Below are 13337 nucleotides of genomic sequence, written 5' to 3'. Positions count from 1 at the left end.
ACAGCTAAGTAAAAAAGAATGATAACAAACAGTGATCATATGCCAGTTGTATAATACCTAAATGTATGAAATGTGCATAAAACACAGACCTCTGAGAATTTCAGAAAAGGGATCAGGTGTCTTTTAAGAGTAATCATCTCATTTTGACCAGGCACAACCTCCGTAAGTTACATACTAGTATATTAATCTGGTAGACGGAACATTCGTCAGTAGTGAAATTCAGTATAAAAGTAAAAGTCTAGCAATTGGTACAATACAAGTCAGTCAAAATAACATAAATAAATGATGTTATATTGGCTAAAAAGGGAAATAAATAGATCAAAGAATTTAAAAACATGCTGAGTAAAGGTAAAACTATGCTGTTGAAATCCCTGTAAATTTAACTTATTGTTAAGTAACATGCCTTGTTAAGAATTGATCGTACTCAGGGCATGCTCAAGAGTAGCGGAAAATTAGGGAATCGTGAACAGCATATGTACGGTGGTAATAATAGACTATTTCTATAAAGATAAGAACAATTGACGACGGAAAAACCAAAGTCGCCTTCTTCGTCACAGATATTAGTTGTCAGTTTTCAATTATTTTATATCAGCAAAACATCTTACAAGGAAAAATATATTGTAAAAACTGGTCAGCTAATGAAGGAGCACGATTAGTGAGGATCGGAATTTCAGCAGTTTTTTTTTTTGTAAAAATTTCCAATCAAAAATTAAAGATATGCCATCAATGGAAAACCCCGGACCCCTTTCAATATTTTTTTCCATAGTTCTTGCGTGTACAGTCAGAATTAAATGCTATTAAGAAGAATTTGTTTGTTGAAAACTGAGCAGTGCATATGAGTTATTCTAAAGATGGAACTAAAAACAAGTTTATCCAATATGAAGTAATAAATTTGAGTCTTACAAACAAATACAATACATTTATTAGACTTTTCTACTGGAAGCAAACAATGTTTTTCATGTTTTTTTTACCCCCGACTGTCGCTTCCGTTTAGTAAACCACGGAAGTATAAACTCTTTGCATTTCTTCCTTTAATTTTCTTGATACGGATCTTTAATATACATATGTATCTTAATCACTCAATTCTTTATGACAATTGCACAAAATGTTGAAGTCTTCCTTTGAATATTTAGCTTAACGTTTTACATTATCTTCGAACATTTCATAAAGAAAACTAAGCTTCGTCGCCAACTAAAAGATCGAGTTCCCTGTATTTTGGACCTTTTCTAATGATTGCTTATTCAGAGAGTCTTTTTTAAAAACTATATTGACATAATCAGAAATGAGGTGTCCAGCAGACTTATGCTGTTGTAAGTTCAGGCTCTATTTATTACTTCACAAAATTTATAGGAAAGTGTAGAATCCTTTAAAACATCGCTACTTCAACAAACAATCTGATATTTTTTATTTTTCTGAAACGTAAAATGAAATCATTTGTTTATGATTGATTGATTGATTGATTAATGGTTTACGCCGAATCGGCAATATCTCAGCCATATATCGGCGAAATCATTTGTTTAAGAAAGACAATCAAAAAAAAAATGTTTAAAAACATTATAACAAATTAAAGCGAAAAATTTTACTTTGAAGACTTCATTGTAAGAGATGTAAATGTAGATACTTTTTTTCAGAACACTCTTTGATATAATAGCCGTATGACAACTTCAAATTAATGTCAGGATTGACTGCAAAAGTCTAGGTAAGTAATACACTCAGTAAAAGGCTGACACATGATATGCAAATTTAATTACAATAACTGCTCTTATTGTTGGCTAAAAACTGATTGAAAACTTTTGCTAGATTTTTTCCTTGAGTTTTAAATACATATTTTGAAAATCTATAATTTAAGTACTCACCTTTGTATGAGAAGCATATAAAGAATGTAGACAAGATACGTTTTCCGACAAATCATTCAGTCAAGGGAAAATAATATATCCATAGCCTGTTTTGTGGTCCCCCATGGAATGTCCACAGATAGGTTGAAAAAAAAATACTTATACCATTACCAAGTTACAATATTTTCAGTTAACCTGAGCCGAAGTGAGCTTTTCTGATCAAAATGTGTCCGTTGTCTGTCGTCGTTGTCGTTGTCGTCGTCGTCGTTGTCAACTTTTCACATTTTCATACTCTTTTTAAGAACCACTGTACCAATTTCAACCAAACTTGGGGTGGGGCCACAGTGGCCGATCAAAGTTTTACATAGGAATATATAGGAAAATATTTTTAAAAAATTCTTCTCAAGTACTTCAACGTCATGATTAGTGATATTTATATGGAAGCATCCTCAGGTAGTGTAGAATTAAATTTGTTCAAATCATAACCCCCAAGGGTAGGGAAGGGTCTCAATGGTGGATCAAAGTTTTACATTAAAAATAAAGGGAAGAATCCAAAGAACAGAAAAGCTATGTTTAGTCATGTTGACATGTAAGTATCCTCATTTATTGAAGATTAAAATTTGTTCAAATCATGAGTACCCTCATGGGAAGGGAGGGAAACAATGGGGAGTCAAATTCAAATTATTACAAAATAATATATACAAACAAAATGTTTAAAAAATCATTAAAAGTCTTTTTTCTTAAGAACTTTCTCAAGAAGATATACTGTATGCAGTATTGATATGGAAGCATTCTTAAGTAGTTTTAGAATTCAAGCCCCCTCTACCCCACCCCACCTCCAACCCTTCAGTAAACTGTTCTGATCTGATTTGTGCTTTTTCCTAGTTCAGGTGAGCAATTTGGCCCCTAGGCCTCTTGTTATTCTTTACAATATTACTTGCTGTTATTTTTTTATTATTATACTTATGTAAGCATATTTTAAAATGGAAAACGTCAAAACAAATTTATGTTGCTACAACACAAAAAAAAAAAAAAAAAACACACAGACAAATCACGCAGAACTAGACTTTGTTGAATCCCTTTTGAAATGCAGTCCTTATGTATACATGTAAAATGTACATATTTTGGTGGAAAATTTGAAATGATTTGAAATGAAGACCAGCAGCAACAAACTGAACAAAGAGAAAAAAAAAACGATAGTTATGTACATGTCAAGGAATCTCGGGAAAACAACTTTCATTACATAAAATAAAGTGATCAAGGGCAGTGTAGATCTTGCTGTAAATTAAGTACACATTGCCCAAGTTAATTAAATTAATTAGGCCTTAGAGAGAGGAAAAGTAATTTCAAACCCCCTAAAATTGGAATTTCAAGTTTAGGACCAGGGACCTATATACTAACCCCTGCACAAGTAACAATATAAAAGCAGGGGTTAGAGTCAGAAGAATCTCGGATTAATGAGTTGAATGTTTTTATTTCATAAATGCTCAAATCGGGGTATTTTATCTACAACTAAGCTATATATTTCTATAGACATATGCATGCTTTTAAACATGCTTTGAAATTCAGTAATTTCACAGTATCAATGCCATATCTAAAGCGCGGCGCCATTGTGGCCCTTCAGGCCTTTGATTTTAAATTAGTTATTAAGCGGATTCCTGAAAAAGATTCTTGACTAACGTCTCAATTTTTTCAGCTTGGTTGTTAACGACTGCTATATATGTTCCTGATGTACATGTATGTTGGATCAATGTGGAAAATAACTCAAAAGGCATATTCACAAAATATATCTCGTTATATATTTGAAAAATATTACAGTGACTTTTTTAAATGTGTTTAAAATGTTGAATTGTAAGACGTAAGATCTATATAGGGAATAAGTTACATCATTCTATCATACTTAAAGAAATGAAGCGTGTCAAAATTAATGACTTTCTGAATAGTTACCCTAACACCCAAAAAAAATATTTACTGAAGATCACTTAATTTTCACGACACCTTATTTTCGCGAAATAGTCATTGACTCTTTATTAGCGAGACAAAATTTTCACGAATTGTGGTCATTGCTTTATATAATCATAAGGAAGTCTATTATACGCGAGAATGAAATTTTTGCAAGCATACCGCCTCGCGTAATTACGCGGAAATAAAGTTCTTGCGAATAAAAAGTGTTTTACAGTATTGTATTGGAAAGGATTCGGAAATCATTAGTTTTACATGTTTAACTTGCTGGGAATCATATCTTTACATAATATAGCAATGACATACATAAATTGGAGCGTGTTAAGCCGCCAAAACCTGATTTTATGCTTTCCCGAAGTTTTATTCAGATGGATGAAACACGTTGCTTTTTTGGTCCCTTCTTTGTTAATTAACGCTAATTAGTCATCGGATTCTGAATTATCAGTGGCTTGTATATCACCTGTAGATCTATACCACATGTAGCTCCTACATTCTGACCTATAAATCCTTATCAATTCCTCTAGGTAAAGATCTTATTAAGTATTGTAATATAAACTTATTAAGGAAAACTTAAAATCTAGTATAATGACCATCCCGAAATATGCCTTTATAGCGATATGTTTGTCTTTTGTGTGGTTATGATTAACAGAGTCAAATGGCGAAGAATCTTCCTCAGATGACATTCGATTTCTACGACAGGAACTATCGTCACTACGACAGAAAGTCGAGCAGCTCCGAAGGGAAGTAAGACAGAACCCCAAAACCGGAAGTCTGCAGAGCGACAGCGCATCCAGGAGATATGAAACTGATCTAAATAGATTACAAGTTTAGCTTTTAAAAAAAGCTTAGAGAGTCAGCCACTGGATTTTTCTTATCTGTGATAATGTTTTGAAGAATACATGTACTACGGTACTGAAAAAAAAATGCATTATACCGGTATTGCATGTTTTGTCTCTTAACAATATGCTTAATCAAAAGACGGATATAGTGTAATAAAAATTTAAGTTCAATTTCACAAAACATAATTCCATGAAATTATAAACCAATCTCATTGGATCTAAAGGAGTTTAATTTATGAGGATAGGGGACATAGCAGTTTTAACAATCCCGCGGCCACCAAACGGAACCTCGTAAGCTTTACTATCACCCTGTTAGAGTTTGTCATGTTGCAGGTTGAATCACTCAGTGCTACTGTGTTTAGACAACAAAGACTTCCTTGCCGCTGCGATAAAGTAACAGCCATACTGAACCCTTAATTAAGAATATCAATAAAGGGCCACTTAAATACATGTAACAAGTATGTACATTTTCTAGTACTTACAGGTAACATGTAAGCTTTGTTAAGCCTAATCTTTGCATAATTTAAGACATGGGTATTTTTTATTTAAGTTTGTTAACTATCACTACTTTAAATTGACCTAGCTAGCTGAATTTAAACTTGAAACTTAAAAAAAGTAGAATTGAAACAAAATAAACAACACGATGACTGGTAAACAAATTCATTTATCAAACCTCTATAAAGCAAGAAAACTATAAATCCATTAATCTGATTGCCACAAAATAAATGGTTTCATTCACTAAACAAACTAATTCAGAGACTCTCCCACTTAGGGAAAAAAAAACATGGATTGTGCAGATCTAAAAAAAAAGGGGGGGGGGGTTGGTCACAGGGCCATATGGTGGATCAAGTTATGGTATAAAATTTGATTGTAAAACACAAAAATGTTTCTTTTGATATTGACTGGAAATGAAAGTTTTACACACATTCACACAGAGATGTGAATTTATTACCTTGACCTTTGAACGTCAAAATAAATCTATAGGTGTCTTCCTTTCAGCATAGGTTGTTGTGCTAGAAAATTTCATTTCTAAACCTCAAGGGCTTATCGAGATATTGCACGAACACAAAGGTAATCAAACAGACATAATTTTGATTTCATTACCTTGACCATTGACATTTTTACCTCAAAATCAAGATCGAGGGGTTTTCCATAGTAAGTTGTGTAAAATTTCACAACAAAAGTTCAAGGGCTTCTCGAAATATTTCAAGAATTGAAAGTGTTACAGACAGAACTACAGACAGGGGCACGGAAGGACAGGCAGACCGAAATAAAATAATATCTTCCACTTCCAGCAAAGGACATTATAAACGAGCAAGCTCAGCCAGTTGTGTCTCTTCTCGAAGTATCTGTTGTATGCGCTAACAAGTCAGTTCACTAAATTGCATGGGGATCGAAATGATGTAATGAAAACGAAAGTAAAACTAATAAAACTGAATAACTTCAAAATCTCTATTAAACCAATGTTCATGCCGTAGATTTAAATACATTAATAAAATAACTTCAACATACTTTACAAAAGACCTTCAATAAACGCGTCAAACACTGTGCGATGTGAATTCATACAACTGTATGCTTAACTGCGTAGAACACATTTCACGATCAGATGCGAACCAGTTTAATTACTGCGAACGAGGTTTTAAAAACTGTGAAGTAGGATTGTACACAAAAGGTTCTAGAAATAAATAAGCATAAATGACTTTCTTATTTCAGTTGAATTTAAATTTACAGATTACCGTGGTGTTAAATAGGGATTTCTTTGTTTAATATATACTGATTTTACTGAAATGAAATTAGCTAGAGTGATTTGCTGCAGAACTACCTCCCAGAATTCCAAAACGCGCAAGCGCATTTGAAGTTCTTCGTACCATAACTAGTCAGCCCGCGGGCTGACTAATTACTTACTCAAGAAAGAAATCGACGATTATTGCTAAACTTGCAAAAGGTCACCACAGGTAAATAGTCGATGGGCCATTTATTTTTCTGGATAGAGTTAAGTCAGACTGAATTGTTAAATGTAGCCGCACAATCGGCAATTCTCGGCTGACTCCGCTATGCTCTATTCAAACCTCGGATATGACAGGTGGAATGATACGCATCAAGTCGACACATTTCCCGCCGGAAACTGCATTGTCACTATTCATATTTCCCTCCGCCTAAAGTTCTTCGAAATAGGTTTCTTGATTTGTGTAATTCCTCATGTTAATCACAACCATATGTTACTGAGTAGTTTTTGATAGAAGAACACAGTGTTGGGCGTGCAACAAAGTAACTCAGATTTCAAAAGTATAACATTTGAATGAAATTCAAATAAGATCACATGACTGAATCAGCAAGATGGAAGATCACCGTTGACATTCGAGGTTATGTGCTAGGTACGAGCCATCCGAGGAACTCCGAGTGTTAGCCGCGAGGCTCAAAACAAAGTCCGCCGGTGTACGTCGATCACCGTCCAAATTATGAGAATAAAGTTAGATTGTGCAAATATATGCATATATATAATGTATTTTATCAGTAACGATGTATTGCAAAGAGTTATTAAAACTCTGAACAATAAGGTTTAGTTGAAGTTCAAGAGGAGTAGCATTATGGAAACTTTCCAAACTTTCATAACCAGATTAAAAAAAAGTTACTTGCTGATACATGTAAATGACTATAGTTTAAGCGGACACGTATAAATGGGGATTTAAAATATAATTTTGATCTATTATTTAATATATCTTTAACAGTTCTTTTGCAGAAATAGCTTTCTATGCAAACAGACCCATAGATTATCAGAACATCTCGGTCCATCAAACTCTCGCCTTCGGAAACGTCATCTCGAACGTTGGTAACTGCTACCATGGTACATCCGGGATCTTTACTCCCAGCGTATCGGGCGTGTACGTTTTCCACGTACAACTAATCATGTGTACCGCTGGTCACGAGGTCCGGACGGAACTGGTCGTGGAGGGGGTTAATAAGGGGGGGTCACTATGCCGGGGGATCTACGACGTGCGCTAACGGCGGGGGGTCGACCATCGTCCACGTGAACGCCGGGAATGCCGTGTGGGTTAGGGAGGCTACAACGAGCGGGAGAAACCTGTTTGGGTGGGAGACCAGCTTCTCTGGGTTTTTACTGTAAAAAGATTGATAAAAAGAATAATAGTTTTAAAAATCAATTTTTATTGAGTTATTTTTGAATGCTGTTACTAACTTGGTGGTGAAATATGTTAAAGTTGATGTATAGTCAAAAAAGTTACACTGTTCTAATAAATGAACTCTGTTTACCAAGTACAAACGGATTTCTATGATAAGAAAGTGTTTATCTATTAGTATATAAAAATAGTGTTAAGCTACTACTAATTTGCTGCACTGTGCACTCCTCAAAAGAATTTTTCAAGTTCATAGATATAACTATTTTGAATAAATCGTTCATTAAAGAAGAAGAAAAATGCACTGAAAAGAAACCAACTTTGAAATCATTTGGGTATATTTTTCAGCCCAAAGACTTCTCTTTAATAAATGGAGTTAGAAATTTCAACTCAGTCGCAAGTATGTGGGACGTAGACACTTGTCCTGCGGATGAGACCCTATAAATCGAGGTCCCGTGTCGTAGTAGGTACTGACACGAAAAAGATCTTTTCCTGCTCAATGCAATGGTCCTGAGTGCCGAGTATAGGACAACATTTGCAGCTCTCCATCGTCAAGTGGTTGACTCTCGTTACATGTATAAGTGAAAAATTCTCGAGAGAGACGTTAAACAACATACAGACAAAATAAGTTTTCTTGGTGAGAATTCTATAAACTCTTGTTAAAAAAAGACTAATCTGATAGTACTCGGTGAAATAAATACAGGTCGCAAGTATCCTTATCTATTCTTATCAAGAAAGTTCTGTGATTACACTGTGAATGAGGATTTCCTAATTGTTGTTTAAATCAAACCAGTTATGGCGATCACAAAATTCGTGATTATTTTCGCTTTCATTGGCTGCATTACATCGGAGGACCTGGAAAACCATGGTATATTAAATGAAGCATGTTCAGACGACATCCAGGCACTGAGAATGGAGTTAACGGCATTGAGAGAGGAGGTCCTTCACCAGAAAGAGGAAATTAAAGAACTCAAAGAGGAAGTGGCGCGAAAACCGGACAAATGTGAGCAAATTCAATCCTATCCTACTGCAGATGAGACCGTGGAGTCTTTTCAAACTCAGAATGAAACTCCTCACACAGAAGAAGGTTCCAACAGCTCCCATTTGAAACAAGACAGACGAATAAGAAGACAGGAACTGACACACCCAACATCAGGCCGTGTACAACAAACAGGTAGCTAGACAGACAGTAATTCCTACAGTCGTGTTCTTACTTTAATTCTCAAGTAAAAATCAGTAAACGACAAATTATGAGCCCACAATTGCTTTTTAATGTAGTCTGGATACAAATAAATAAGGCATTGATGGTTGTATGATGATGTTCATTAGCGAACTTTTGTCGCAGAATGATGAACAAATGCAAAGATTACAGGTTATAGCTTATAGTTTTCCATTCCTAGTCTGTAAAGCATCATTTCCCAGCGAACTATTTGGCAAAGTATCCCACAAAAGATCTGCCCAGTTAATGATTTTCTGCTCAGATTCACAGTTGGCTGTATGTCTAGAAATTGCATGCCTTGGGCATATTTTTGTTATTAAGTAGACTTGCATGGTAATCAATAAATTACCCATACAAATTTATCTCAAATATCAAATGCCATTTTTATAGTGAAGAACTTTTATTTGGTAAAGTTTTTAAACATATTCTATCTCGATATTCATATTCTATCTTGGTATTTAATATATTTTCTCTCATCTCATACGTGTAAGCTTCTCTTCCAGTTAGTTTGAATATTTTGATTATGGCCATCCATGAATATAATATTGTTTAATGAATACACTGTACTGTCTCTATCATTTCACAGCAATGGTACCGAGAATAGCTTTTCACGCCAATTCTCCAAAGGACCACTCCAACCTTGCTGTTCATCAGAACCTGATCTTTGACAACGCCATTACCAACTTTGGAAATAAATACCATCACGCCACAGGGGTCTTCACTCCTGATGTTTCTGGCGTCTATGTGTTCTACGTGCAACTAGTTATGTGTGCTACTGGGCATAGTGTCAACACTGAACTAGTGGTAGAAGGTGTGGGGCGGGCTGGACACTTCGTATATAGCAAAGAAGTTTGCGCCAATGGAGGAGGAATGACCATCGTCCATGTTAATACTGGGGACTCCGTCTGGGTTCGACTCTCAGTATCAGATGGGGTTAACGCTTTTGGTTGGGAAAGCAGCTTTTCTGGATTTTTACTGTATGAGGATCAATAGTAATAAATCTAACCGATCCATACTTTGAATATTGTTATATTATGTCACAGCAACGGGAGATCGATGGGCATGTAGTTTTGGTGTTCTCTGTATATCTGTCTTTTCGTATATCCGCATGAAAGTACAATGAATTTTCAAAACAAAATTGAAAAATTGGTGTTAAGGCTTTATTTTTTTACTGGCGGGTTTTCTGTAAAACGGTAACAATATTTTAAACCTTATTATTGGAGATTACCCCTCCTTAAGCCTAAACTTAAGTTCTTAATAATTATGGCTTACGTCCTCATAACACATCCATATGCTTATTTCTTAGTACAAAATCTCATATAAAACATAATTCCTTGTTGGTTTTACAAACTTTTTAAGATTTTAGCCTTGGTCAAATTATGATCAAGAAAACCGAGAATAGTAATGTAATAAATAGTAAATCCAAACCATTAGTTTTGTCACTCCATGCTCAGAGATGTTTTAAGAGTTTGACAAATTGAACATTCCCTGTGAAAAGTAATCAATACTTATAACAGAGATCGTGCCTTGTTTGAAAGCAGTTTTGTTTTTTTTTCTATTTTTGTACACTAAGGATAAAGTTTACTTGTTAAAAAGTGCACGAATGTGTCAATTAAATGCGTCCTGAAATTTGTAGTTTCATGCTTCCCCTTGCTTGTCGTAAAAGGCGACTAAATGGGGCGGTCCTTCGGATGAGACCGTATAAACCGAGGCCCCGTGTCACAGCAGGTGTGGCACGATAAAGATCCCTCCCTGCTCAAAGGCCGTAAGTGCCGAGCATAGGCCTAAATTTGCAGCCCTTCACCGGCAATGGTGACGTCTCCATATCAGTGAAATATTCTGGAGAGGGATGTTAAACAGTACACAATCAATCAATCCAGATAAAATAAGTTTCCTATGATATTCTCGTCTGAAATGTTACAGCTACATTTTAATCATGGTATACATGGTATTATAGAGAAAATTTGAGAAAATATTATCATTTAATATCTGTCTATGTCGCTTTAAGAAGATGGGAGAACACTTTGTGTCTGAAAAATCATTTAAGTAAGTCACATACCGCTGTTAGAATATAATATCTCCTCATGAAATATCTCTTCTAATTTGGTCATATTTGGCAATAGAAAAACATGCTATTACAGTTATCTCTTAATGATTTGAACCTGATCACTCAATATAATTGTTCTCACTGTGTATATACATATTCATACTAAAAAGGTTTAAACTATCTCAAAAGGCATACAGTTTTGTAGTGCAAGTTGAAAAGAAAACGTTAAATGATAATTTTTGTAGACAACATAAACGCAAGTCAACGAATACAGGTCGCAATATCTCTTATCACTCCTTATCAATATACTTCTGTGTTCATACTGTGTGCATGAGATTTACCAAACTATTGTTTCAATCAAATCAGATATGAGACTGTTTTTGGTCTTGATTCTGCTTTTTCTTATTTCCTGCATCCAATCTAAGGACCCAGAAAGCTCTGCAGGAATATCCAGCGAACCTTGGTCTGATGAAATCCGGGTGTTGCGAATGGAGCTAATGGAAATGCAAAAAGAAATGTCAGAGCAGAAAGAGAAAATCAAGCAACTCGAAGACGATTTAAAGAAAAAAACAGAAAAGTGCGAATGTCCCCAAACCAACTTAAGAGAAATTGAGTCAAAAGAAATTGTCCAAACTCAGAGAAAGGACCCGAGGACAAGCGAAGGTTCCACCAGAGACCTTCCGAAAGACGACAAATCTGTGATAAGACGATTACTGATACCTCCAACTCCAAGTCCGTCATCTTCACCCAGTAAGTTTAATTTATATTACTGGAAAGTAAAGTATTATTATAGTATTTTATTAACTGAGTCTATAGTAGTTTAATATCAACTTGAGTTATTTTATAAGACTAATATTTAAATACGTAATTCCAAAATCACGTGAAATGTGGCCGGTTTTTCAGCAAATTGTCTATTTTTATAAAGTTATTACCTTTTCCGAAATCGCAAAACCAGCGTGGAATTTATGTAACTGTATCAACATTCAATATCCTTTTTTATTCTATCATTTACAAGATCCTCAATATATATTCAAATACTTTGTATCTTTTCGGTATTTATATTGATATAGCGTTGTAGAATTAATTGACAAAATGCAAAGACATTTTTTAGACTGATGAAATAAATTTTCTTGAAGGAAAACTGTTTTTGAAAACTATATCTTGCTTTTAAAATCAAATTTTAACAAATTTTTCTTCTTTAGATATTTCACACAGAATAGCATTCCATGCATATTCACCATCGGATTTCAAAAACCTAGCCCTTCATCAATCTTTGATATTTGGGCGCGTCATTTTAAACCAAGGAAACCAGTACCATCACACTACAGGAATCTTCACCCCCCACGTTTCTGGAGTGTATGTATTTTACGTACAATTAGTGGTAAGTTCAGATGGAGATGTCCACACGGAACTCGTCGTAGAAGGAGTAAGAAAAGGTGGACACTTCGTACAAAGCCACACTCCAGGAGGTTATTATAACGGTGGTGGAATGACTATCGTTCATGTTAATGCAGGGGACTCCGTCTGGGTCCGACTCGGAACGCAGCGTGGAACAAATTTCTTTGGGTGGGAAAGCAGCTTCTCTGGATTTTTATTGTATGAAGAGGAATAAAAATAGAAAGAATATGTTTTTGTGCCTTTTCTTTAATTTTATTTTCAATAAAGATAAATATCATATTAGAGTTCCAGAATGCCTGTAATGTTACTTAAAACATAAGCAGAAGTCAAACTGAAACTCGTTTTAAACACAGAAAACCTTGAATTACTTATTTTGAGGGTAAAAAAATTTGTGAATCCAAATATTTCAACTGCTGTTTTAATTTCGAAAATATAACATTTTGTGGAAGTTTACTCCAAGCCATAGGCCGAACATGCCAAAAAAGAGAGCCATACTTAAATTGTTATCTGGCACTGTTGCAGATGTTACAGCATAAATGTTGGGAAACGAGCCCCATTCGAATAGTATGCAGTCCCCGGTGTCTCACTAGAGCTAGTGATACCAACACCAAGGATTCATCTTATCTTAGTCTGTTAACAGTAATTTGTTGTGGGTTAAGAACGAATCGAAGAGAATTTTAAAATACACTTTATTACGTGAAGCCATACATCATCTGTGGCACTGAATCCTGGCTAAAAGGGATCAAGCCAGGTTAAGGCCCTATGAAAAATGCAATTAAAACAAAGGAATATTTCTGAGAGTCCTTATTGTACATCGAAATGATTGATCTTTCGTAGAAAGAATTTAAAAAGTTTTAAATGAATTTTGATAGATCTTTTATCAATTTTGTTGTGTTTGACTGT

General features: G+C 34.8%; 2 protein-coding genes across 2 annotated transcripts; both read left to right on the top strand.

Moving 5' to 3' along the window:
- Window positions 1-8519: 8519 nt before the first annotated feature.
- LOC134270087 (complement C1q-like protein 4) lies at window positions 8520-9989 on the top strand. The gene is made up of 2 exons (XM_062752262.1): window positions 8520-8944; window positions 9576-9989. Exons 1-2 carry the CDS (start codon window positions 8566-8568, stop codon window positions 9980-9982), a joined length of 786 nt encoding a protein of 261 aa, XP_062608246.1. The 5' UTR covers window positions 8520-8565; the 3' UTR covers window positions 9983-9989.
- A 1391-nt stretch (window positions 9990-11380) lies between these two features.
- Window positions 11381-12648, top strand: LOC134270089 (complement C1q-like protein 4). Its single transcript, XM_062752264.1, has 2 exons — window positions 11381-11786; window positions 12239-12648. Exons 1-2 carry the CDS (start codon window positions 11405-11407, stop codon window positions 12646-12648), a joined length of 792 nt encoding a protein of 263 aa, XP_062608248.1. The 5' UTR covers window positions 11381-11404.
- The last annotated feature ends 689 nt before the right edge of the window (window positions 12649-13337 follow it).

The sequence above is a fragment of the Saccostrea cucullata genome, unplaced genomic scaffold, assembly GCF_032062105.1.
Source record: "Saccostrea cucullata isolate Sc308-1 unplaced genomic scaffold, CSIRO_AGI_Scuc_v1 ctg4628, whole genome shotgun sequence".
Taxonomy (NCBI): domain Eukaryota; kingdom Metazoa; phylum Mollusca; class Bivalvia; order Ostreida; family Ostreidae; genus Saccostrea; species Saccostrea cuccullata.
The sequence above is the reverse complement of the archived record's forward strand: the minus strand, read 5'-3'. Positions and strand labels throughout refer to the sequence as shown.